Consider the following 26,977-nt stretch of genomic DNA (forward strand, 5'->3'; position numbering starts at 1 on the left):
AGTTAATTAATTAGAGTCCTGTTTAGACCTCTAATAATAAGTGGAAGAATTAGTAGCTTGACTAAAGCGCTTTTGCCTTTATTATTCATTAGAAATTGGCAGTAAATAATAGGTTTGAATTTCACAGTCTTGAGGCTGCTAACAAAGGCACAGAGAATTCCTTAAGATCACAAATTATTATCTTTCACAGCAGGAGCATAACAGGAATTTGGCTGTGTCAACTGCTTAACTGGGCCACTAGCCTCTGATAGGGGCCTGGACTGATTTGGAGGAAAAGCCAGGAAATCACATCTCAAAACCGGATTTTGCATCTTGTCTGGCAGATTGAGCAGCACATGATTTCCTCAGACTCATGATGTCAGATCTGTTAGGGGTCACTCTGCATAAACAGTGCTCCCTTCTTGGCCGCAGCGATTTGTGATGCTCAGGCAGGAGGAGATCTTGTTTCTAAGCAGGGAGAGGCTTTGCTTGGACGGCAGCAGCCTATTTTTGCTGTGCCTTCTTAGGGAGCTGGTGTTGGGGTTTATCTCATTTCCAAATGGTAAGTCATATTTCTTTCTCTTTCTCTATTTCTGCCTCCAGTAATGTTTGCCTTTTTGGAGGATCTCTTTTCCTGTTATTTCTTCCTTCATGCAAAATAAAGAAAATACCAAGCTTTTATCTCTTTCTTTTATGTGATGGAGGCAAGATGAATCCTTATTTTCTGCCTTTCTTTCCTTCGCCCTTCAGTGTTTCTTCCACCCGATTCTGTAGGTCTTCACAGTTTGTGGTCACCTTCAGTGAGAAACGAGGAGGTCATGCTACTTTTTGTGACTCAGTTTCCCTTCTCTGGGGAATCTTCCTAGCCCACCACCACTTCCTCACTCCTTAGCAGCTTGTTGCACCAGCCCCTCTGCCTCTGCCTGCATCTTGGAACCCCTCGCATCTCCCTTATGTTGGCTTTTGGTGCCTGCATCATCCAGAACTGCCAGTTAGCCTGGACAAAGAAGATCCCTTGAATAAAGCATTAGCCAAAACAATCATACTTAACAACAAAATTTTATTAGGATTAAGTGAAATTAGAAAACATCGTGCTTTCCCCATTTGCCATTTTTACCTGGAATGATAAGATTATAAATTGAGTATAAAACAATTTATTCCTCCCAAATCTACTATATGAAAAGCAAGAAAATGAATGTGCACAGAAGTATGCCCTATACCGTCACAGCTAATATTTAAGGCCTAACAAGTGGTATGCAAAGCATACATTAGTTTAAACGCTGGGTTTGAGGAAGATTCCCTTCTCTGGCTCTATCAGACAGAGACTCAGCAGAAGCTGGGAACCTAGATCTGCTTGCTTGCTTTTTGAAGTCTACTATTTTCTTTTTTTGAAACAGAGTCTCACCATGTAGTTCAGGCTAGTCTTGAATTCTGTATGTAAGTCAGACTGGCCTCCTTCCTCAGCCTCCTCAGTGTTGGGCTAGGATTACAGGCATGTACCGCCACATCTGGCCTGGAGTCTACTATTAACATCTATATGTCAAGAGAAGCTAGGCTTGAGGTATCTTCTGGCTTCAAAGGCACAGGTCATGCAGCAGAATTAAAAGCAGAATTATTGTGTTGATCTCTCCAACATGGGCCACGAGCCATGCCTTTCAATAAGCGATTTTGACGTTTTATCTCTGGTTCCTTTGCGTGATCCACTCATTTTCAACCCTGTGTCTGCGCTACTAACTGATTGTGAGCACTGAATTGAGAGACAGGCTGGGTTTCTTGCACAGACTTCTGCCATGTGGAGAACAACTTGTGTTGTGAAATCTTATCACCTAGCAGACAGAAGGGCCCCACTGCAGAGCCAAGACGTGGAAGCAAGCAGAGAAGGAAGGCTCATTCTGCAGGTAAAACATCATATTGGAAAAGAAACCAGCTTTCCTTGCAAGGGGTCCTGCAGTCAGAAAGCGACGCTGCATTTAGCATAGGCACACCCTGCAGTGTGTGATCCCTTTGACCAGGGGCAGAAGCAGTGTGGAAAGGATGCCAACCAGAACAGTAGGTTTCCAACTCCCTGTGGGTTCTGTGAGGCCATCAGAAGTGGGCACTGAATACTTCCCTGCGTCTGCACGCTGTCTTGGAGGTATTTAGACCGAGAGGGAGTCAAGTCCTACAAACGTAAACTTATCACTTACTAAACAACTGGACATTCCCTTCAATGTAGGCAAAACATGCTTCTGCTCAGAAGCTCTTTTTCTTACTTTTAACTCTCCTTAAGGAAGGGAATAAAACCCAAAATGCAAGTGAGGGACGCAGAGACTTTCCACAGCACAGTTCCAACCCTCAGACCCCGTACCTGACTCTCCCTTCTCCCACCTCACCTCCTCCAGTAGTAAAACTGGCTGCTGATAAACAATTAAATTCAGTTGCATAATATAGAGCGCTGATAATAAATTCTCATTTCTGCAGGCACCAGACAAGGGTTTTATTTTCTCTAGTTTATGCTCTTAATTTGTTTTCCAGCCTCTTCGCTGTACTGCCTTGTCAGTTGGCTGTGGTCCTCCGTGAGGCTTGCCCGACTTGTGGTGACATCTGCCCTCTTCACGCCAGTTAGTTCACCTGGGATTGACCCAGAGTCTGCTCAAGCTTGAGTTCGTAGCCCCCCAGGCCCAGGTCTCCCTCATAGATGTTTTCCTTGCTTGGAGACTGGGGCGAAGCTTTCTGGTCTGGATCTGGCCCTGGAGGAGGACTGCTGGGCAAGGAGGCTTGCTCCTGGTAGGTCATAGCTAGCTCGTCCTGGTTTACAATGCAGTCCACATCATCTTCTTTCAATTGTTCCTAGTTTCGGAAAAACAAAGGGAGAGACAGATGACTTGTTGACGAAGTCAGAAAACAGTAACAGCAAGTGTGTTAAAAAGTGGGACACTTCTTTTCCTTTTCTTAACTGCCCTGTCTTGCCTTGCGGGTTGCTGTTGAGGCGTGGCTCAGCATTTCCCTGAGTTAGCGTTGGAAACTTGGCTCTATCCAATCAAAAGAGTTCTGCAGGCCCCAAATGAGATTTATCACAGAACACATACCAATTAAACCTTGTTGGGTTATGGGAGTGAAACAGAATTTAATGGACATTTCTAACATTTCTACCAACTGGGGTAGAGGAGTTAACAATTAGCAGAATTTGTGGCCTCAGAGTAGAGAGGTTGTCGCATGTTGATTTTGTAATATTTCCACCTATCACAAAAGTCACAAAATACAATTTTTGTTATATTCTACCTTAAAAAGATGTCCTCTCAGCACATTTCTTGGGATAAATGTCACAAGGTGAGAAATAGTTGGAAGTTATCATAGCAGATAATGTTGGCAACTAACAATACTGACTAATAATAATCTTTTTCATACAGAGGTTCTCTTGAAGGGAAGAATTGAGATCTCGATTCATTTTCTGTAGGCTCTGGGGGTAACACTAAATAACATGTGGAATGAGCACTGGCTAGGTATAATAAGGCCCAATTCCTGCTTTAGCCTGCACCAGTAGGCTGTGTAGAGCCTGTTGAAACACAGATCGCTGGGACCCAGGCACACATTTTCTGGGCTTGGGTCTATGAATGTGCATTTCTAAGCAGCTCCCAAGTGATGCTCAGGCTTCAGGGCTGGGAACCACACTTTGAGAAGCTGCATTAGGCTCCTGTGTCCTGCACATATCTGAGATGTGTGTTCTATATGTATGCAGGGGTAAGCCAGCTGCACAACCTCTAAGGACACTTCCAGCCCTAAGACTCTGCTCTTCTCCAACTGCCTGACACTCTGATTTGCTACCAATGATTCTAATTGCTTCTCAGCATTTTTTACTACACTTTCTCAAGCAATAAAGCACAGGCCTAATATTCAAAACCTCAAAACACAGCAGTTCGTGAGAACACATTACTTTGCCTACATTTTCTAAGCTCATGTTATGGTTAAAAATATTGGTAACAATAAAAAACTGCATTTTTAAAAGAAGAATAAGCCAACATCAGCAACAACTGCAAAGAGAAGAGAAATGATTCTTGCTGCAGCAAAATTTTTAAAAAATGCTACCTCTTCCAAGGAAGAACAGCCTTGAGGCTCCCAGGCTCATTAATAGTTGCCAAGTTTGTCCCACGTGGGATATTTACTCACCCCGTAGGCCTGAGGACTGGTCAGAAGCCTGGAAATTGGGCCACACCATTCTGGTAGTGTTGTGGTCAGTGGAGGACCAGAGTGTGTTAAAATCGGTTTCAGATATCTGTGAAGCCTGTTAAGGAAGACTTGTCAAAAGGGAGTGGGGGTTTCATTTCTTGCAGAGAACAAACTTCTGCACGCTGCTAAACAGACAGTTATGTTCACCATTAAATCTCCTACTCCTTCATTTGAGAAGCAATTTGGCCTGTGAAAACTGCTGTTTATAATCTTTGCTTCACACACTTTTCCAGCCCTCCTGATAGCCTTTAATCATGAAGAAATGGTGGAGAGTCCATGCTGTATTGGAGAGAGGTGCAATGGCTCCTCTTCCCAGCCCCTCCCCCACCCATGTCTCCTCTGCTTAGAGGATGCATTCTTAGGAATTACTTTAAACAATAGCATAAGAGATTGTATTTTCTTAAGACTGCACACATACACACATAGATCTTGAACCACCAGTCATTTTCACAAAGAAACGAGGTATTTCATAAAATGTTCAGTTATTTTAGAGCTGGGCAGTGAACATAGATTGTTTTCCAAAATACTTTATTTTCACTGTTCAACACAGTCACTTTGTACTTCATACACCGATGCATTTCTATACAAATTATGTAAATAAGCTGGTGCCAAGTTTATTCTATTGTTTAGCACTCGTCTTTCTCATCTCCCCACCCCAAAGAGCTCTAGCAGGTTAAAAAAAAAAACCTGTTCATCTAAAGCCATTATGTTTCCCTCCAGCCTATCAATAATGAAATCCCCAGAGCCTGCCTCAGGTTGTCTTATTATTATTTTCTTACTCAAAGAAAAGTAGTGGAATTATTTCACCATTCCATCAGAAATGACTTTTAAGCTCTGCATTATTTCCTCTGCTGGAGAATATTTCACCTCATCAACTTTCTGAAAAGCTGTAATACAAAGGAAAAGGAAAAAAATGGAGAGGGGTTAACACTGGTTGACTTGTGAAGATCCACAGTTACCTGCAAGCACTCGGGGTATGAGAAGATCTTGGAGGTGACTCTGCAGGAGCTGGAGAACACTGCCCTGTCATTTCCCTGACTCCCTGAGTGTGAGGGAACAGAGGGACAGTGCACCCAGAGGGGACCTGCCATCCAGTTGCCTCTTACTATGAATCATTTGACACTGAAACAGCAGCAAAGTGGGGATACCCAAGAACATGTTCCAGTTAGGATGCAAGGAAGGGACTGAAAGGATGGTTGAGAGAATCCACAACTTTCAACTGCAAATGGGAACTTGATTCTGCCTTTTAGATCAGCCTCTGCTGAGTGCAGCTACGTGTTAGGGGAGAAATTAAAGTTGGAGATACTGGTATTTGCAATGGTATATTCGAAAATTGGAAAAACCCTTGAATATCTTTGTTAATATTTGTTGATTAAGGTGTTATTTCACTTAATGGATGAAGAAATTGAGGTCTTGAAATAATATGGTTTTAAATAATCCAAAGGCTCCTTTTGCTATTTTAAATTTGCCAATATTATCCATAGCAGAAGGTAAGTTATCAGGGCAGAATCTTGCCCTGTGATCTGCTGCCTGGGTTCTCCATAGAGCAAAGCATGCAGAGCTCAGCCCTGCCTGAGAGCTGCAGCCCCTGATGGGCCAGGCCATTTGAGGACACATGATCTTGCTAGGTATCGCAGCACGCACAGGTCAATGGAAGGAGGAGGTTGTTTTAATAAGAATGAGGTGAGGTAGACAAAATATGTGTACAACCCAAGTGTAAATCAAAGAAAACCCAGCCAACTTTATTTCTAGATGGAGGGGTGGCAGCAAGCAAGCAGCCTTTTTAGAGACATCCTTTGAAAAAAATGAAGAGATTGGCCAAGGCCCAGGAGTTTGAGAGAAGACTGGGTAACTTCCACCGAGCCTCTCAGTATGCTGAAAAATAAATGCCATACTTAATGCCAAGTGAAACACAAATTTAGAATTGTGTAGAACACTTTCTTCTTATAATCTCTATGGGGTACACTTTAAATTATGGATAACGCTGTTGAAGCTAACGGCTAAAGGCTAAATGTGTGACTTCTGTGAACATATGGACTGGACCAAATGGGACCATTTGGCTCTCTCAGGGACAGTCTCTGAGATTTTTGCCTCAGAAGACATGAACATAAATGCTAGCTCTGTTGTTTACTGACATGACCTGTGGTCGAGGTATTTGTTCTTTGAGCCTCATTTTGCCATGTTGATTAACTGAAATAACATGTACAGAAATGGTTTTAAACTTTGACATGTCACTCAAATGCTATTTATTTTAATTTTGAAATTTATTTTCTGAGCAATGCTTTCTGGAGAAACTGGAAAAAAATGAAAAAATCAGTGTCCCAGTCATTGTTCAAATAATAGTGGGGGACCGATATCGAGGACAGAAATAACAGGTGGGCACCAGGGCATTTGGTGTAGCATTGGGATTCAAGCACGGTGGACAGTTAAGCTGATCTTATACGCAGAATGGCTGTTATGGTTAAGAATTGTCAAAGGGGCCATCACGGAGCCACGAGTGACAGGTGGGCAGAATTTATTGATGTAAGACCCAGCTGTGAACTGCATGGTGCCGTTTTGGCTCTTCTGGTATCTCAGCAGTGTGAGTCCAATGATAAGACACATCCTTTGGGGCCACAAAAGGTTGTGCAAAGCACCGACAGCCACTGAGGACGATGTGGTGCTTAGCCCGTGCTTGTCAGCATCTTGTCCAGTGCTAGTGATATGTGATGTGCTCAGCAGATGTCTGTTGAGTTTTTGACTTAAGAAAATCTTTAGGAGTGGTATAAGGAATGGAAGTAGATTCTGAGTAATTGTCAAGGATGACAAGGACAGAGCAGAGTCAACAAAAGAGGCTTTCCTTAGGATTAAAGGCTAAGACAGGTCAAATAGGAAGATGGACCATTTGGGCCTTTGTTATAGACAAAGAAGCCCCTGAAAAGAACGGTATTAAAATAAGGTGCTTAAAAGTTAGCTTTGTGTTTCATTCACTCACTCACTCACTCACTCACTTGTTCTTTCATGCACTCACATTTTTAATTTTGTCTTAGGTGCCAAACTAGTGAGAGACAGAGACAAGAGTCCCACGGAAAGAAAGTGGTTTCAATAGAGGCTGGAAAACTCTCTTGTTTCCAGCCTTTTGTCTGCCCTGAAAGCAATGCTCTTTGCTTCACCAGGACAATATCTGGCACATGTAAGATGTATAAGAAATAGTTGTTGAATTACTGAAGACAATAGGCTCAGAGACGGCAAACAAATTGCTCACTGGAACTCTGCCACTTAATTTAGGTGAGTTGATACCAGGACCTCTTCCACGCACTGAGTTGTCTTCTTCCTGTCGTAGAGATGCTGAGCAACTGGACCTACTTAATGGTATAACTGATTTGGAATCAGGGAACCAGTGACTTTTGAGTTCTTGGTTGTTGAGCAATGTCTGGAAAGTGGCTAGATATCCAGGGTTACTTAAATTATTAAATAGCAAGAAAATTCCTTTGATCTAGGAAAAAAAACACTTCAACTGCAGATTTTACAAAACGTGTTCTTTTTCTCATCAGGTTCTAGTCTATGTTTGGGGAAGGAGAGCCCCCATGGGATACTTTTGCTGTGGCTACTTTGGTTCTCTAATAAGCTAAAAACACATCAAGACAAAATGTTAAGCTCTTGGGGAAAAAGCAATGACTTTTCTCATCTTTACAGGGTGTAAGTTTGGGAATGGCAGTTTGCTTCAGGAGTAAGTAAAAGCTGGAACTCTACCCAGAATTTAACACGCGTGAAACAGGAGAGACAATTAGCAAATGCATTTTCTCCTTTGGCCTCAGCGATCAGCAGGCACAGAGCTAAATTTAGTGCTCAACTGCACTAACATCTAAAATACCAGGTAACACTAATTTCTTTCTCTTGCTTATTCTGATTTTGATTATTTTAAAGCACCATGTTTTATTTGTTGTAAGTTGCCAAAATCAATGGACACACAACTTGCTCATATTTATGCCTCATTTAACATGGTTTCCCTTGGTTGGTGAGAAGTAAAAATCTCAGGGTTTAAAGATTGAACTCTGCAAATAAGTAACTGCCCCTTTGAGGGAACCAAACCAAATCACTACTGTTATGGACAAAAACTTTGTGCCTTCCCCAAACTGATATGCTGAATTAAGCTCAATCTCTTGTATGATGCTATTTAGAGATAGATTTTGGGAAAGTGTTTAGAATTTGATGAGGTTGTGCTGGGGGTGTAGGTCAGTGGGAGAGTATCTGCTATGTAAGCAGGAAACCCTAATTTGATTCTCAGCCCCCCCCCACGCACATGTGCACACAACACAGATGCAAACATGCAATTTGATGAGGTCATGGGGATAGGACTTTCATGATGAGATCAGTGTCCTTACAAGAAAAGACACCAGAGAACTTGCTCACTCTCCCATTTCACACAAAGACAAGAAAGAGTATGTGAGAAGGAAGCCAATTGCAAGCCAAGAAGACAGTCTTCATCAAACTTGTCTTTGCTGGCAACCTATTCTTGGAATTCAGTCTCTGAAACCATGAAAAAGAAATTTAAGTGATTTAAGTCACCTGCTCTAAGATATTTTGTTATGATACCCCAAACAGATAAAGTCATACCTTCAATTTGGACTTCAGGAATAATTGTGGAATGACAACTATCTTGGCTTTTCCTAAACATGCCTCATAATGAAAATCATCTAGGCTTCAGGACATTAGCTAAAAATTCAGATTTCAAACACCTCCCCTTGAGATTCTGATTCAGCAGAACTGGAGACTGGCCTGGAACTCTGTTTCTAACAAGCATCCCAGGTGACTGATAATCAGGTAAATCTGGGACTCTGAGGTCCCTTTCTCCCTCTGAAGCATTGCCCTCAGTTTGAGAGTCAAACCTTAAACAGACAAAAACACGCTCTTTCATGTCCATTAAGCCATAAACTTTAGGATGAGAAAAGGTGTAAGGAAAGTCTATTTACCCCTGAATCTAGACCTATGTGCTGGCTTTTGCCAATTGTTCCACCTTGTCTGAGGATGGACAGATGTTTGGCACAAGAAGATGAATACTTGATGTTATGTCTAGGAGTGGGTTAAGGGATCATCATACCTCAGCTTGCAGAGAAAGCTTTGTACCTACTGGGAACATTTATGTGTATTTGTATGTGTAGGCTTGATAAATGGCTTTCATATGAGGCTAAAATGTTCATTTATACATGGTTGCATAAATGAAAGAAGCACATTTATCTCTGTTTAGAATTTTCAGGAATTTACTTCCCCCTATATTCTTATTTGTGAGGTATTTTATTATCACTTTTTGTTTTGTTTTCCCTTTATACTTGTAGGTGGGTATTACAGTTCCATTTTAAAGATCAATACATGTGTAAGCAGATGGCTTTTCAAATCTCTTCTAATGCATTCTTCTCTTCCTTTCCAGAGTGCTATTTATCTTTTTGTATTAGTTTATTAGTAAAGATGGTCAGAGATCAATGCCAGGAGGGTGGGAAGAATAAGTGAATCCCGAAGTAGACTGCTTTGGGCTTTCTCTGCAAGCCCGCGTGTTGCTACAGAAAAATTAGGCACCACTTGCCTTTGATGTGCTGATTCCCCGCACTGTTATGTACAGAACATCTGGAAACAGAGCTAGCAGAGGATATACCAAATTGTATCTGCTTCATTGCTCTTTGATTCCAATATACAAATCATGCCCATTCTGTTTGGTTCTCAGGAAATATAGCCTAACAAATCGTGTTCTTCCTCTTCCCTTTGGGTATGTCAGGCTCTGGAATCATTCACTATTTTGGTTGGTTAGGTATGTGAACATCCATTCGGTGGAGCTGGTATTTGGGGTTCAGATAGGAGGGAGTCTTTGAGTCCAACCAAGAAAGATACTTTAAGTTCCTCAATCCCTTTCTGCTCACTGGCTAAGGGAGGAATTCCAGCCCTGTATTACATGCTTGTTGGGAATGTTACAACCTCAGCGTCCTGAATTAATTAAAAACATTTACCTCTGAAGGCGTTTAGACCTTGATTTGGGGAAGAGCCAGGAGTTGCACAGCACCAGATCTAGTGAATAAGGCGGGTGAGGATGCACCACCACGTTTTCCCAAGTCCACCTTTCCACTGGATGGCACCTGACAGTAACGATCACTGTATTTTTTTTTTATTATTATATCTCATAGAGACACAAAAGTGGACTTTCAGAACTGCTTTAGAAAATTGCAAGGATGATAGGATGTGTTCACATGAGAGGGGTGTTTTGAGAAGGATTAATGGCAGTATACCTTATACTGTAGTAATTTTAAAGAATTTAAACATTCATCATATTTTGATCACACTTTGTATGTGGTCCTTTGGTCAACAAATGCTAACCTCTGCTGTCTTAAAGGAAATCATCCTGAACAAGTACAGAGCCAGAAGGAAAGCCACAAGTTCTGGGATAAACAATGGTAGAGACTTGGGACCACCCGGAGCAGAGGGAATGGCCGTGATGAGACCAGTCAGCCTGGTATCTCAGGCCAGCTCTCAAGTGTCCATTTGGAGAAGGGCCCTCCCTTCCAGCTGGGCTGCTGGCACCTTTCCTCTAGTAACTCCTGGACCTGCTTGTTCACTTGCTTTGGTTCTACACTGGCTCCACAGCAATGCGCGCCTATCTGACAGCACTTGTCAGACTGTCCTGAAACTTATCACCTTATTCTCATCCTCCTTTCTAGTCTCTGAGCTCCTCGAAGGCAATAGCTTGATTATATCTTAAAAATATTGGTACCACAAGCAAAAACTGGGCAAACCTCATAAATCCAGTGTATACCTCGATAAATGATTATAAGGCAAGGGAACCACTCTTGCCAAGAAACAGAATTCTGTCACCCGCCCCTAAAGTTCTTTCCAGCTGTATTGCCCATGTCACAACTCCTCCTTCCTCCCACAAGGTACTGTCCTGATGTTTGCACCAATCACTTCCTGAAACTTGCAGTTTTATCACCCAAGTGTACATTCCTACACACTACCGCTTGGGCTGCCCCACTTCGAAACTGTGTGTGTATACAGTATCTTGTAATCTGTAGGCTTCTCCTCCTTTTGATTTCTTTACGTTTATCTGTTGATGAACTTGGGCCATTTGCCCTCAGTTTCCCACAGTCTGGATTTTGCTGATTGATAATATATACACAGTTTAGGTGTTCCTCTGCCTTTGGTATTTTGTGAAAATTTCCAGCTGAATCCAGAGCCTGGATCAGATTAAGGGGCTAGTATATTCCTTCAGCAAGATGGAAGTAGGGGTCTCATATTTGATTGTCCTGTATAATCCTAGCAGCAGTGAACTGATATGAGGCTCACACATTAGATAATTCTAGATTGCAAAAATAGTGGAATTCTAATTATATATTTCAAATAATTTTATTAGGTAGAATCCTTTTATAAAGAGGCATTTTTTATCTAATTGGTATAATCAAGGATATAGCTGATAAAGGAAAGCAATACTTGGCTCATTTCATGTGCTTATCAGCTTTCAAGGTAATGATTTATTGTCTTACAGTCTCTTCAGATGACTAATTCTTTGTTTATATATCACTATAAGGTAATGAGTTGAAGTGTATTTGATTGCAGTTATCATTGTTGTAGCTTAAATTGACCCATGTGAGTGTTTCCAGTTTGGTTCCTAAGACCTAATTATGATTCCAGAGTCTTTGGTAACTTCCTTATCAGTGCCACAAGATTTTCTGAGCTCATATTGTTCATGTCCCAAGTCAGACCTTGAACCAAACATTTCTCCAACATTTCATATTTTTTTGGTGGTAAATGATTTTCAACCTAGGGGCTGGGGGTTTAGCTCAGCGGCATAAGTGCCTGCCTTGAAAGCAGGCAGTCATGAGTTTGATCCCTGGTACCGATAAAAAGGAAAAAGACAAAAAAAACAAAACAAAACAAAACAACAACAACAACAAAAACTACAACCTAGATGTCAAGGATTGCTACATACAGTGAAGTGCTGATAATGTTTAATAATGAATTTTTAAAAAGACTGAGCAAGGAATGGTGGTTGACACTTGTAATATTGCACTTAAGGAGGCTGAAGCAGGAGGATTGCAAGTTCAAGTTATTGCCCAGCAATTTAGTGAGAACTTCTCTCAAAATTAAAAAGTAAAAATACTCTAAAAAGTTATAGGGATATAGCTCCCTATAACCCTATAGTGGTAGGGTCCCTGGTTAATTCACAGTTCTGAAAAAAAGACCAGACTTGTAATATTTTCTAATTTTCATGGTCCAATTAATGGCTAATCTCAGGCTACTAACACGAAGTCACTGAATGTAGAGTTGGGAGAAATGTACGATTCGTCTTCATCAGCTTTCACTGTAACATCTCATGAACACCTTACAGATCTGATTCTCCAGGACATAAAGAATAATAGAATTAGAATATTTCATAATTACTCATTTGTTTTCTCCTATGCCACACACATAAAGTCTAAGAATAATACTGCTGTTGCCACAGTGATAATCACTATGCTTTCGAGGGAGTACGGTGGTGGTGGGTCCTTAAGGATCCCTGGACAGTACGCAGTCTTTCTTCTCTCCTTGTGCACAGACACTTGTGCTGTTGGTAGTTTGTTTTACACCTCTTGTAATTTGGGGCTTATGAGAAAACTTGCTGCTAGTTTTGTTATAGATTTTTGGCTTTGTTATCTAACTTTTCTGCCTATTTTTATATACAGATTTGGGAAGATTTAAAGACCATGATATTGACACCACCGCCATTTCCCCAGGATCCTCCAGGAACTGTATTCAATTTTCTACCTTTATGGTCTAGCATATTAGTAGTGAATATGCTAGCATATTAGTAGTGAAAAATAGGAACATGGCCTATTTTTATATTATATTCTGTGAGCTTCTTAGGCTGGTGAGATTTGTCTATGATCAAGCTCAGGATTGATTAGCATATATTATAGTTAGGTGAGCCAGGTGTCACGTGATGCCTGGAGCAATATTATTAGCTTTCCTTGGCAGTGGACTACACCTCTGAAAAAATGCTAGCATGCTCGTCATTTGTGAAATTTTCACATGACATTCCAGTGAGTCCCTGGATATCTTACACCCATCTATTCTGCTCTAAAGGCCTTTGTTCGGAAACTCTGGTCAGAGTGATTAAGTATTTAAGCATGAGGGCAGACTGGGGGCTGATAAGGCGGTATGCTTACTATCATATTGGTATTGGGAGCTGGTTTTAGCAGAGATAGCTACAAGATCTCCCTATCAAATGCTGACCTAATTCTACTTAGTACCTCCGATCCGGACAAGCCAGGGACAGAGAAAGAGTGGCAGGGTTTGTTGCAAAGGCTAAAGCAAAGAAGGCAGTTCTAACCTGCAGAGTAAGCAGCTAACTCGGTGTGTGGAAGTGTTGGAGTCATGAGGCTGGAGGAACTGGAGAGCTTCTCTGATCCACATCCTGGGTGTTAATACAGAAGAAAGTCTAAACCCAGGGACTCTCCAAGCTGACTACCTGCTTGACTGTCTGCATCTGAAACTTCTGTTGTGCTTGTTAAAATGTACATTCTTGAAGCCTTGAAGTGGACTCTCAGGTGTGCCTGGTAACCTGCACTTTAACGTAGCCTCAGTGACCCAGAGCAGAATGGTGTGAAGTTTCCGGGAGGATTCTGAGTTTGAAGGGTTGCATGACTGAGCTGTGGAGTGCAATAACTGCAACAACTTTACTTTCATTTACTATTATTGCTTCTTCTCCTGCTATTGTGTCTTTAAAACTTTTCTCTTTGGGCACATGACAAGATTAACAAATTTCTGGGATCTTTGCTGCCCATGAGATGCAGATGAATTCCTGTTTGCCATATGGCTTGTTACATTTGGCTTAAATTGCTTTGTAAGAGAACAGTCCTAGAGGAAGATGCTGCTGCTCCTCTTATGGGGTGAGTTTTGGGGGTCTTCTGACCCCCAAAGGGCCCCCAAAGGGCCACCAGGATCCATAGCCTTTCTTTTAGCTCACAAGGGTTTTGACAATAGGTTAATAGAGATCACTCCTTGAGGGGTGGGGAAGAACTATGGGCTCTGTTCCCATGTTCCACTGCTCCACTCTGGTTTTGGGGAGGAAATTTTAATTTAATTGTCTATAGTCTTTTATTTTTTCTGGTGGTACTGGGTATTGAACATAGGACCTTCACACAAAGCTACATCTCTAGCTTTATTCTGAGGTAGCCTCCATGAATTGCCCAGACTGAACTTGAACTTGCAATCCTTGTCTCAGCCTCCTAGAGTGCTTAGATTATAGATGTGCACCACCAAGCCAGGCTTGATTGGTGGGAGTTGGAGTCTTAGCCAGCAAGCCCAGAATTCACATTTAAAACAGAGATTGTCAAGCCAGGTGCGAGGACACATGCCTGTAAGTCCAGGACTTGGAAAGCTAGGGTAGGAGGATCACTGTGAGTTCAAGACTAGCCTGAATTACGTAGCAAGACCCTGACTCAAAAAACAAAACAAAACAAAAGACAGAGATTGTCAGCATTGCCCATGCCTTCTCAGGCTTATCCAGCACCCTCAGGGTGGCCTTTCCCCTTAATGCCCAGTACAGAGTGAGCTGCTGAGAGGCACTTGGTCCTCTATGTGTGCATGGATAGGGATCCCATGGGGATACATAAACAGATTGTCGTCTACCTTTGGAAAGATAAGAATCAGCATAGGTTCCTGGGTCAGGATTTCTGAGCCCTGAGGAAACTAACCTCAGTGCCATCATGAATGAGGAGCACAGCAACACACCAGCCACCACACACTGACAGCTAGGACCCGAATGCTGTGACAGTTTCTTCATTTGAATAGAAGTCTTCAAATCTTTGTGGCCTAATGTTCTCATTAGTGAGGAGACACATAATGCATTGTTAGATCTGGCTTAGGAATTATTTAGAGAGGGTAATTATCCATGCATTCATTTCTTAGGTTTGCCATAGCCAAGTGCCACAAACAAGGTGGGTTAAAATAAGAGAATTTATTACCTTGGTTCTAAAGGCTAGAAGTCCAAGACCAAGGTGTTGGCAACTAGATTCATACTTAGGGCTCTGACAACCAACATGTTCCAAGCCTCTCTTCTGCCTTTTGGGGGCTTGTAGAAGCGTCACTTTGCTGTTGCTTTCACCTGGTATGGTATGGTGTTATCCCCTCTTTTAATGTCTCTTCTTTTTTGATGACCACGTTCTTATACACAAATCAGTGATCTTAGACAAGGGGCCACCCTATTCCAGTATGATGTCATCTCATCTGAATTTAGCTGAGTACAAACTAACCTATTCCCAAGTCAAGTTAAATTTTGAGGTTTGGGGATTAAGACTTTGACATGTCTTACTTGGAGGGAAACACTTTAGCTCATAATGCCTTACTACAGCGGAAGAATTCCTAGTCTTCTGTTTATTTATGCTTTTTGTAGTAGCTAAAAAGACAGATAGACAAACGATGTGAAAAATAACTCTGTTACATTCATCTATGACCAGTCAAATTTCCTGAGCCCTTGGAACCTTGTAAAATGGAAATAAGTCACAATAGTGACCTGAAGAGCATTCAATGATATTAAAAATAGACATAAATTTTAGCACCATTTCTGGGCACATAATAAGCACTCAGTAGATGCTAGCTAGGATTATAGTTTTTTCCTTCAGTGTTTCCTGAGGAGTTATGAGTATTAGAAATATATTTCAGTCCATTTACTCATGTCACACTTACCACATGCCCTGTAGAGTTCATAATATTTCTTGTGCTGGCTGCTGGAGTCCTGAAAAAGTTATTGCAAAGTTTTTCCCTGAAGGTTCCTGCTTTTCTTTTCTTCCCCATGAGGTCTGCAGGGAGGCCCTGCTCACTAATTACTGCAGTCATGGTTTCGTAACAGGATTTCAATGAAGCACTTACAGCATGAAGGTTCTCACCTAGGAATGACTACGCTTCTTGCTTAGAAGTGGAGGGTCTCATACGGGGCCTCAGGTTCTTAATGTCACCTTAGAGCAGTGCTTTCTCGTCCTCATGTTTGTTTCTTAGGGCCCTAGTTGTCTTTGAGGCAACTTTCTAAATTTCCCACATTTTATGGGCACATCCTCTTCAGGACCTGTTCCTTCAGTGAACTTCTCACTAGGATGCCTGCCCTACTGATCTTTGAGGAAGACAAAGTTTACACACACACACACACACACACACACACACACACACACACGCCAGCAGTGTTGACTGTAACTCACTGAATTTGTTACAGGTGACAAGAGGTTATTTTTGAGTATGGAATGAAAATTGTTCCGGGAATATTAGACACTCTATTTTCTCTGAGGACACACAAAGGAGAATCCTTTGTTGTTACAGGGCCATATGTCATAAATAGTATCTTCTCTCCAGGCACATTTTGTTTCTCTCAGATGCAGTCAATTTCAAAGTATTTTTTCATCTCCAGCCCCAACCTACAGATACATTTTACATGTTACTCAGTATATGACTCAATATCTCCCTAACCAAATATAAGTAAAACTAAAATTACCTCTGTGATGCACTTGGAACTATTTTGTTCTGTTCCATTCTATTCCGTTCTGTTCCATCCTGTTCTGTCCTGTCCTGTTCCATTCTGTTTCATTCTGTTCTGTTCCCTCTGTCTTTTATTCTGTTTGCTGTGGACATGGCTGGCTAATGTTTACCAGTGTTGAAATCTCTTCCTTTTTTAGGTGCCTGGGGCAGGTGCGTTGGCAATGTTGAGGTAGATGAGGTGAGGAGACTAATTCTGGCCAATGTGCTAAGGTCAGGAGTGACTAGCATCACTTCTTCATGGAAACACAAGAGGCCAGCAGGTGAAAAGCAGCTGCTTGTTTCCCCACAGTGACCAAGAAGGCGTGGGGCTGAAACAGTGGAGATGCAGGTCATGTCAGGCACATCTGCGTTACCATGAGGAGCACAGCTCCTCTAGGAAGTCTCCCATGTCCTTGACAGCCTTTATGTAAGAGGGGACTACAACTCCACCTGGTGAGCACTGGGGTTGTGGGAATATTTGTTATCTTAGTGTTATCTTAGTGTAGTCTGCCCTATTCTGACTAAGATAGACTATTTCTCTTCTGAAAGGCTCAGAACTGGGGTATTTTAGATTTTTATGTTTTTAAAACTTTTTATATATAGTATTTATATACAACTTAGTGAGATGATAGATATAAGCCTAAACACAAAATGCATTTATGTTTCATAGGAATCTTATCCAACAGCATGAGTGAATCTGAGTTCTGACTGTGAGCCATTCTGTGAGGTCAGATGTGAAAATTTCCACTTGTGGCATAGTGTTGGTGGTCCAAAAATTTCAAAATTAAAGCATTTTGAATTTTGGATTTTCAGGTTAGGTATGCTCAACCTGATTAGAATTCTTTTCTACTTCATATTAAAATGGGGGGTTTTTGAAATGACTCATTAAAGGTCATCACATAAAATCATTTCTTCAAAGCAGCTGTGAGATCCACAGCTCCAAGTGGAGACAGAGAGCTGCTGGTGGAGGGAGAGCACATACTGCATGGTTTTCCCTCCAGCCCTAACTCTCTGGGATCAAACAACTTGAGGAGCACAGGTTTTGTGACCAGGGTGAATTTTCTTTCACTTTCTTTACCAGAGGAAGCACCAGGGTCCAGTTACAAAATGGACCAGTGGACTTACTCTATCCGATCCTTCTGTTTCCGTCTATACGGATCCCAACTTGGGACTTAGGTATCCTGCACCTTAACAATAGGCCTGTGTGCATTGAGAACCCCATTTCCCACTCTATCCTGAGTACAGCCATGCCATACGGTGCCCTCGCCCACTCCAGCCACTTTAGATGGAGCCACAGATTACAAGTGGACCTTGCTGACTATGAAAAGAAGCAGGCACACAGAGGCGCGGCTGCTGTGACTGTACTGTCCAGCGATGAGCCCCGGGGCCTCTATCTTGGCTGTGTCCTTGTGAGGTACTCCCTTCCCCCGCCACCCCACCCGCCTTCTAGCCTTACGCCCCACTCGTTCACAAGTCTCAGTTTGTGATAAATGAAGCCAAATCTGATTTCCATGTATGTTTTGTTTCACTGTGTCTCTTACATGTGCTGTTCTTTCCACTTGAACAGCCTTTTAAAAAATGTTTTTATTACTTTGGCACCTGGAAGCCCTAAATCCCCTCAGATACAGTTCTTCTGTAACTCCTGGGCCAGTTCTACTGGTGTTTTATCTACCATTGTCCCAGGGCTTGTGACTCAGTCTTGTGTTGTAACTCTTATAGTACCGTGTTCTGTCTGCATCTTGAACCAGAGCTGTCTTCCTCTGGCTTTTTCATCTTGGAGGGCTACGTATATTCCACCCAAGTGAAAGAATTCCTATGGATGGCAAAACCACTGACTAGGAAACCTACTTACCTAGGACAAGGTTGAGATGACCGTTCTTCAGACCCCCAGAAACTTTACAGACTTTTATCTTTCCACACCTCTCCTTCATGTCCTTCCTTCCTTTCTTTCTGGCAAGTTCCCTTCCCTTTTCACAGGGTCACCAAAGCAAGTCTGTGTTTTAACAGAGCCTGTACTGCAGCAGAGAGGGGCCAGTACCCAGAATGGAGCCCTCTTTGACTAAAACCTCTGAAGTGGCTGAGGAGGGCTGCTATGTGGCAGCTTGCAGGCCTATTTCAGTGAAGGTGAGAGCTGAAACCAGGGAATCTTCTGGAAGGTTTGCTGTGAATGCTGGGGGTGGAAACAAGGGGCCCAGATCCCTCCCTTCATGATCTTAGCCACTCTGGAGTGGCTAAAATTCCAGCAGCAGCATCTGAAGTGGCTGGAGTGGGTGGGGGCACCGTACGGCATGGCTGTACTCAGGATGGAGTGGGAAGTGGCGTTTGGGTTACCTCCGTAGCCCTGTCATAACCTGCAGGCTTCACCAGGCATCTTCTCATTCCTTCTGAAATACAAGTTATAAAATGCTCCATTCTCCCTGATGGAGAGAATTTTCAGGGTCCCCTTTGGGGTGTGTGCCAGGTACTGCTTTCTCATCAGGGTGAGGTGACCCATTTATTCTTTGAAACTTGTGGGACAGACTTCTATTTACCTACACAGTATCTAGTCTTCCTTTCCTTCTTCTAATAAAAGCCCTAACCCAGTAAGGTGTTCTATCTCTTCAGCAGATTGAGTGATAAGTGAAATGAAAGTTGTTAGGTAGAATTTCTAGCTCTTAAAGGGAATATCAATGTTGTCCTTTCTGTTTGCCTGCCTGGAGCTTGAATGAGCTGTCTTGAATTCCAGCAGCCATTTTGAGTTTAAGAGGTAAAATGGATTGTAGAAGCTATATTTTAATAAAGTTGACAAAAAAGAAAGATAAGGCTGTGGGGATATTGATTACATCACAGAGTTTGATTATCAGTCAACAGTATCTGGTACCAGACTTTTACGCAGACTAAATATTTCTATTTTAATCAATTCATAGTTATTTGGATTTTTGTGCCGTATGTGGCTAGAATCATCCTAATAGATACATGGCCCAATTCAAACAGCTCTTCTTCTTTGTTACCTCAACTAGAGAATTTCTTCACTAGGGTTCCTACAAGTCTTTACTCAGATCTTTTTGGTTATATATCACAGTCATTTGACAGTGTCTCTCCTCTCCTATTTGACTGTGAGTTCCTTGAGGGAGCAATGCTGTTGCATTTCTCTGTGTCCACAGTGCTTAGAAATAAGTCCTTTCACACGATGTTTGTTGAAGTGAATTTACTTGAAAGGGATTTAGGGCTTTCTGTCAATAGGCAAGTTCTTTGGGAAAAGGTTGTTACCTGAAACTTGCCCCTTCTTTTGGATTTCCTTGGTAAGTAATCAAGTTACGAGAAATAACACTGGTTGGGGCGTTAGAGGTGAGCAGGGTGTGACTGGTGACCTGAAGGGAAGGTGGGACATACAGGAGCCATGGATGTCAGCCTGTCAGGATTTCCCTACACGGTTTTCATCTGCCCTTACCTGGAGCTATATACAAAACCCCGGCACCCCTGCACCCTGCAGGCCTTGCATCGCCGGCCAGGCGAAGCCTTTCCCCTGAGACTGGGTATCCCAGATAACTGGCTCCTCAGGCACACCTGTGCGGCTCCCGCAAAGCAGCAGCCTTGTTCCTTAGTCCTCCCAAGCCACTTTGGAAAACTCCTTCACTCCGGAATTGCAAGATTAAATGAATGTGTGTTTGGATAAGATGTTTTAAAGCCAAGATCAAAGTCTCCACTGCTTGGAGTCTAGGCCCGTTTCAGAGTGTATGGAACCTGCCCCTCCAGCTAAGTGAATTACAGGTGTGAAGGGAGAGAAAGTCCTGCCTCCTGTGCACCCAGTGGTCACCACATCTTCTCAGGGATAGAACTCAGAGGGCCACAGGACACCAGTGTGCTGAGGAAATAAGAAGGGGCACTTCCTTCTAAAGCACTCAAAACTTCTGTTGGTGTGAACAAATACTAACCTTTGCCTAAATAAAATGACTAGGGAAAAAAACTAAACCATGACTCATGATATGAGTATTACTGTCTTGTAAAAATAATAAGAATCATTCTGGGGGGTTGTTTTGGGGGTTTTTGTGTTCACTTTAATAAACAGTTCTTTGACCTTTTATTGCAAGGTTTGGATCTGGATTCAAGCCAAATCAAGAAGGAGAAGGAGCTGTCCTGCTTGTGTTGCCACAGAAAAGGAAGAGGAAGCCCTGAATCATTACACAATTTCACTCTCCTAAATCAAACCTTCCACTTGCCATGATTATTTACCATTGCTTTGTAATTGTGAGTAGACAGCTGAGGGGAGCTGGAAGTCTATTTGTTCTTTAAAGTGACACAAAGTGGCACTTGGAGTCCCAAATGATAATTGTTCTTTTCTCCTTGTTAATATCCAACTGCAGCTAGGAGTTCTGGGAAAGAAGATTCATGTAATGCTAGCTCCAGAAATTTCAGTGGGATTTAGCTCTTGGCCTGTTTTTAAAACCCAGCTTGAAGGCACCTCAGGAATTGGAAGGCTGAGTTGATTGTGACCTTCAGTAGAATTCCCAAAGATTATTCCAGAAGGATGGAGATTTCCCCTGATTTATGTCCCTTTACTACTCAGCAGTGGTCAAGGGGAGGAAGCATTGGCCATTGCTCAGAAATGTGATCACACTGTGGATGTTTCTGGCTCAACCTGGTGTATGGGGAAGTAAGTAAGAATTGGGAAGGAAAACTGGATCTTATGAGATCTCCACCTTGAATTAATAGGACTTTGGTGTCTAAATAATCCCTATTTAAATATTTCTTTAAAAAACACACTTTGATACCTGTAGGGCAACTCTGCATAGTGGGAGGGTCTTGGCTCCTGAGCCAGTGCTCCTCTTGGATCATTTATGGCATGTGCCAGGCTCAGCAAAGCTTTCTGCTGACACGATGCATGATGCAGACAGCTGATTCCTTTGGATCTACATAAAGTTTCAAATATCTTTGAGGTTCCTGTTGGTTAACCATGAATAAGGCTGATATCAGCAGCCCTTCCATGCAATAAATCAGCTTCCTGCTATTCTTGTAGCCCAGTTCTCTGCAGTATCATTCAGCTTCTGATTTAAGTTAGCAACAAAAGCAGCCAGCTCATGCTTGTCTGACCATTTAGCTCAGAATTGAACATTAAGGGCGTGTAGCATTTATTAAACATGAAGTGTGTGGGGAACCCTGTGCTAAGCATTTTACATGAATTATCTCCTTAAATTCTAGGACATAGCTTGATTGTAATCCCCATTTAAGGGTGAGGCAGTGGCGGCATGGGAGGCATATCAGCCAGTCTGTGGCTACGTAGCTCGGAAGTGGAGGTTCAGGATGTGAACTCAGGCTCCTATTCACAGACCAGCTTTCCAGGCAATCGCTCTACAGCGTGATCCTTTCCTTCGACTTAGAAATGGTCACTAGAGGGGCCTCTCATCACTTTGGGTTGTTCCCTGCGGCATCACTCACATCTAAATCTATCAACCAGCAGGTGAAAGTAAACTGGGAGCTTGTGACATGGTTCTGGGTGTTGTGTTGGGATCAGGATCAACCATGATTTAGCATGAGAAGACTTTCCATGATGGAGGAGGTGGAATGTACAGGAGACTTCTATTTGCGAAGAAGGGAGTTTTAATATTTTTGCCTTATCTGACCCTAGAGCCAGAGGACAAAGAAGAGAAGGTAAGGACCCTGCAAGAGGAACCGGACTCTCTCATCTCCTTTCTTTCTCTCTATTACAGTTTTAAGGTTTTATTCCTAACCTGGTGCTTTGAGCATTTTAGGAACTAAACAACTGAGGAAATATAAGACACGATTTATAGTCAGAACCCAAGAGCAGCTGGGATTTCAGAGTTAATCGTGCACCCAGAGCTGAAAGACCTATTCTCTTTCAACCAGCAAAAAAGAGGTCAAGGTCACTCAAAAACTGATGATTTTAGAAGCTAGAGAATTTTCATATTCCATATGCCATCTGCTGACTGAATGTTAGTTGTTATTATTTTCTTCTAAGTGAGCTCCTTTCTTTCTGTTGCTGATTTTAAGAGTGCTTTCGAAGTAGAGTGTCTGTGCAGCAGAGGCGGTGGTGGTGGTGGTGGGGTAGGAAGAGGTAGACAAGGCTCAGTCAATGCTCCAGCACTTGCCTGAGAGCTGTGGTGAGGTCCTGGGCCCATCACATAGACTGGTGGACACAGAGGCTCTGTGACATTGCTGAGATTTTGGAGCACGCCAAGCAAGCTGTTCAGGGCTTCTTCAGTTAGCTTCTGAAAGACCATGGAAGCCCGTTACTATTTAGAGCTCTTACCGTAAATCTGGCTTTTTGAAATTTGACATTTGTGTCTGAGGCATTCTCAGTATGAGAAGTGCCCAGGGCCCCACAGATTACTGGTGTTTCCTGTCTGGTGACATCCCTCCTATCCCCCCTTAGGTCAGTTGGGGATTTACAGTATCCTTACGCAGGCTAGAGCTGCCTTTGTTTGATGCTATGGAGTGATATTTATTTTCCCACTGCTGCTTTTCAGTTCTGGGACATAGTTCTGGATCTAAATGTATCTGAAAAATAATCACAGACGATCTCGGTGATTGCAGATGATAGTCAACATGGCATCCTCTGGTGTCTCCCCTGGAAGCAATAACTCAGATTAATTCTGGACTCTTTGGAAGAATACTTCTGAATGTCTGGCAGACTGTGAAGCTGGTGCCATATAAGTGACCTTTAGGACATCATAGCCCACACCATTAGACATCTTAATGCAAAATGAGGCTCTCCTATTTCTGGATCTCATGAGGTATGCATCAGCAAATTTCCCCATGTCTCAGGATCATCTCTGTCTTAGTACTTGGGCTGGTGTGAAATGGGAGATAATTGTTGGAAAGCAAAGGAGACTCAAAAAATGCCCAGCAATTTAGAAGCATTCTAGTAAAATAAATTCTGATTTATTTACTCAGATAATAGCTTGATACAGGGAGACATGAAAGGGTGCTATAAACAGAAGGGAAAAACAAAATTCTTTTATCTCTTCCATATACTCTGGAGCTTTTCTTCCAGAACTGCCACTGTATATGTATTTTGTGAATTTTTTTGGTGTATGTCTCATTTTTGTGATTCACAGGTTACTGAGGTCGAAATGATAACCTAGAGCAGATTGCCTGTTGTTCTGAGTTATCCTTGCAAATTTTGTGTTTTTGTTCACACAATGAGGAACCTGACGGTATAACTATTTCCTTAGGGTTCAGAAAAATTCCCAGCACTGCTCTTCAGGCAGGCCGTAAGTCATTTTCCCATTTTCTGCTCAGCAATTGTTCTTCAGTGGTAATAGAATAACAGTGAGTAGGTTTACAGAATCATTGTAAATAAAGACCTTTGCACTCTAATTAGGAATGGCCTGAGTTAACGGAAGTGTTCACCTAAAATGGACTCCAAAGAGTACTTTAAAGATTAAAAAATTTTCCAGAGTTAAACTATGCGATTTTTCAAGAAGGGCTCCAAGTTATACCAGCTGGTTAGTTGCATTGGTGTTCTGCAGTAGATTCTGGTTTATACCAAATAAGTGTCTTCCTGGAATAAGAACCTTGAGATTTTGATTGATTTGTTTTTATTCAGAAAAGCTGAAATGGAATTAATTTTATATGTAGAGAACTGGTCATTGCTCCTACTGCTGACAGTTGTACAATAGGCAAAAATGGAACATTTCCTTCTGAACAGAATTGTAGTGAATTGGGAACTAAAGAGCTTATGGAAAATAGCTTTCAAATGATTATTTTTGTTTGCTCAAATGCTTGATTATGATGATTGTAATTCCAGCTATACACAGAAAGAGCATAGGAAAAAAGAGCTAAGCTTGGACTCCCATTATAGCAAAAACCAAAGAACACATCACACTTTATAAAGTCCAAATGCCCACAGGTTTCTGGAGACTGCTAAGTAAAAAGTAAATATATTGTTCAGGTTCTGTTTACATTTTCAGGACCAAGAGGTCTTCTAAATTTTCTTTAAAAGATTCACCTTGAATTTGGAACTCAAATTATGAAAGAAAATTTTGCTTCATATGCAAATATTGGCCCTCTGGACTACAAAAGGTAGCCTTGATAGGGCAAATAACACATCTCCACATAGCTCAGATTCTAGGCATTGGACTCTGTTCACTGACCCACATAGCTCAGATTCTAGGCATTGGACTAGGCATTGGACTCTAGTCACTGACCCTGTTAGTTTTAGGTGAGATAGTTTCATGATTGCTATAGACAGGACATCCTCTGCTCTGGCACTATCTACCTCACAGAGCCCAACTGATGAAGAAATTTCACAAAGTGATTTTCTCATCTTTACATAGAAAGTGTAGGATCCCTACAGATATGTGGTCTCTTTAATTTTTTAGGCTTTGACCAAGGTGAATAATGTAGGTACACTCTGAAGCCCAGAACCTAAAGCTGAGAATGATGGGACAATCATCAATTAGACTTGGAAGATTCAGTGGTTACTGTGATAAATTAACTGATCTCCTCTGATGAAAAACAAAACAAAACCCATTACCCAGGACCTTCCCCATGGGTTCAATGGATCCAGGGATATTTGGTACTCAGGGAGGTAGTGGCAAGTGATATGGCTGGATATGGCTGGTGGATGACTCCAGGGGTTGATGGCTTCCACCACTAGATTTCAAACCCTCCTCTGCCTCAGGAGTGACTGACATCACATGATACCTGGAGGTCTTTGGCTGGGCTGTTGGTGGATGCCAAGGGCTCATGCTCAGGGTAGTGGGAAGGTTGTATATAGGGCCCTTGTCTATACCCACTCTGTTGTGATGCTGAACAGAGCAGCTTGGTGTTGGAGGCTGAATTCACTGCCTCTAAACAATGGTAGCCAGTGATTCACTGTGCCAGTAACAAGATTGCTCTGGTACACTTTGACTTGGCTTTTTGTTTCATTCAGTTTCAAGAATTCTTCTGAATCATTTTTTTAAATTGTCCTTTTGTCTTTATTCTTTCAACACGGAAGCTCTGCAAAAGCCTGTGAACTCTCAGAGACACAGCAAAATCCCTTCTCACTGATTCTGTCCCAAGCTGCAGTTCCCTTTCCCCAGGCCTCTTTCAACCTCTGTACTTCCTGTCGCATTGAAAGTTGTTATTTGCTTGCATGCTCAAACATGGGCCTGACTTTTAATTCTTTCTTTTCTCTGCCCCATCATAGCCAGTTAATTACAAAATCTGTCTGTTTCACCTTCCAGGGGGCTCTCCATCCATCTTTTCACCCATGTGTCTGTCTGTCCATCATCCATCCGTCTATCCATCCATCCATCCACCAACTCCTCCATTCTGTCCAATACACAGCTACTGCTGCCACCTAGATACTAGCCCTCCCACCCCTGGGGCAGATACTATAATGTTCTCCTTGGACTAGTGGCTCCATTGATTGGCTCAGCTCACTGTCAGAAAAGTTCGTCTGCAAAGCTGATAACAACATGTGACTTCTCTGCTTATAATCCCATGACAGTCTTCTCAAGGCTCTTAGAAGACAGGATTCTCAACTGCTTACCCTTATGCAACTGGTCTTTGAGACCTCTCTTGTCCAAAGTAAACATATTGCTGAAACTTGCCTTTCATTCATTCTCTTCACTTGCTATTTCTTCTACCTCCATACAGACTCTATTACTATTTCTGGCTACCAGAACTCAGTTGAAATATCAAATCCTCTGAGAAGCTTTTCTTGAACTTTTTTCCTCTGATCCTCTAATACTTGCACATATTGTAACCAGAGGGACTATGAAATGTGCTGTCAAAAGTAGGACACTTAAAAGGGAGAAAGGGGTCACTTGTACATATTATACAGGACAATGGGTATAAAATGTAACTGTGTTGGAAAACCAGAGTTATGGTCCCTTAATATTGGTATTTAAAACTCTTTGTACTATGAGCAACTACCTAGACTTTCCCTGCTCTACTTGGAAGACTGCAAGTTTCTTGATGACAGGGTGTAATCTGTTTTAATGCAGTTACTTCCATAACAGGTACTCAATGCACATTCGTTAGATAAATGAGCCAAAGGATGAATGTGGCAGAAACAAACAGGAATCTGATGCTATGATCCCAGACTCCAGGTTCGGATATGAAACAATGTGTCTTTAGTCATTGCTAACAGGTTTTTCTTCCTCTTTGATGGAGCCCTCAGCCATCACACACAGCACAGAGAAGGGATGAGCCAGATTGCCTTGATGTAACACTCCCCCACTTCTGGCTTCCAGACACCTGGCTGAAATCATGCAGAGGGAAGCTCCCAAAGTGGGTTGTATGGTAGCACTTAAGGTAACAGATGTAAGGTACGTGACAGATGGATACTGGGCCCAAA

General features: G+C 42.2%; 1 protein-coding gene and 1 long non-coding RNA gene across 7 annotated transcripts in view; one reads left to right on the forward strand and one right to left on the reverse strand.

Moving 5' to 3' along the window:
• Positions 1–410: 410 nt before the first annotated feature.
• Positions 411–26,977, forward strand: part of LOC134476112 (uncharacterized) — a 54,719-nt gene continuing 28,152 nt past the window's right edge. For 2 of the 3 annotated variants that reach the window (XR_010047599.1, XR_010047601.1), the window contains exons 1-2: positions 411–541; positions 7,861–23,420. This is a non-coding gene — a long non-coding RNA (uncharacterized LOC134476112). The remainder of the gene's footprint in view (positions 542–7,860; positions 23,421–26,977) is intronic. The other variant, XR_010047600.1, reaches the window with a different exon arrangement.
• The window catches only part of Slc9a9 (solute carrier family 9 member A9), a 691,893-nt gene continuing 665,935 nt past the window's right edge, over positions 1,020–26,977 (reverse strand). For all 4 annotated transcript variants that reach the window (XM_013159812.3, XM_063249139.1, XM_063249140.1 and 1 more), the window contains exons 15-16: positions 4,126–4,231; positions 1,020–2,808 (exon numbers count right to left, since the gene is read on the reverse strand). In XM_013159812.3, coding sequence (XP_013015266.1) covers positions 2,581–2,808; positions 4,126–4,231 — 334 coding nt within the window. In that variant the 3' untranslated portion in view covers positions 1,020–2,580. The remainder of the gene's footprint in view (positions 2,809–4,125; positions 4,232–26,977) is intronic.

Source organism: Cavia porcellus, unplaced genomic scaffold, assembly GCF_034190915.1.
Source record: "Cavia porcellus strain 051 isolate PalLab524CR breed Dunkin Hartley unplaced genomic scaffold, mCavPor4.1 scaffold_5, whole genome shotgun sequence".
Classification (NCBI taxonomy): Eukaryota; Metazoa; Chordata; class Mammalia; order Rodentia; family Caviidae; genus Cavia; species Cavia porcellus.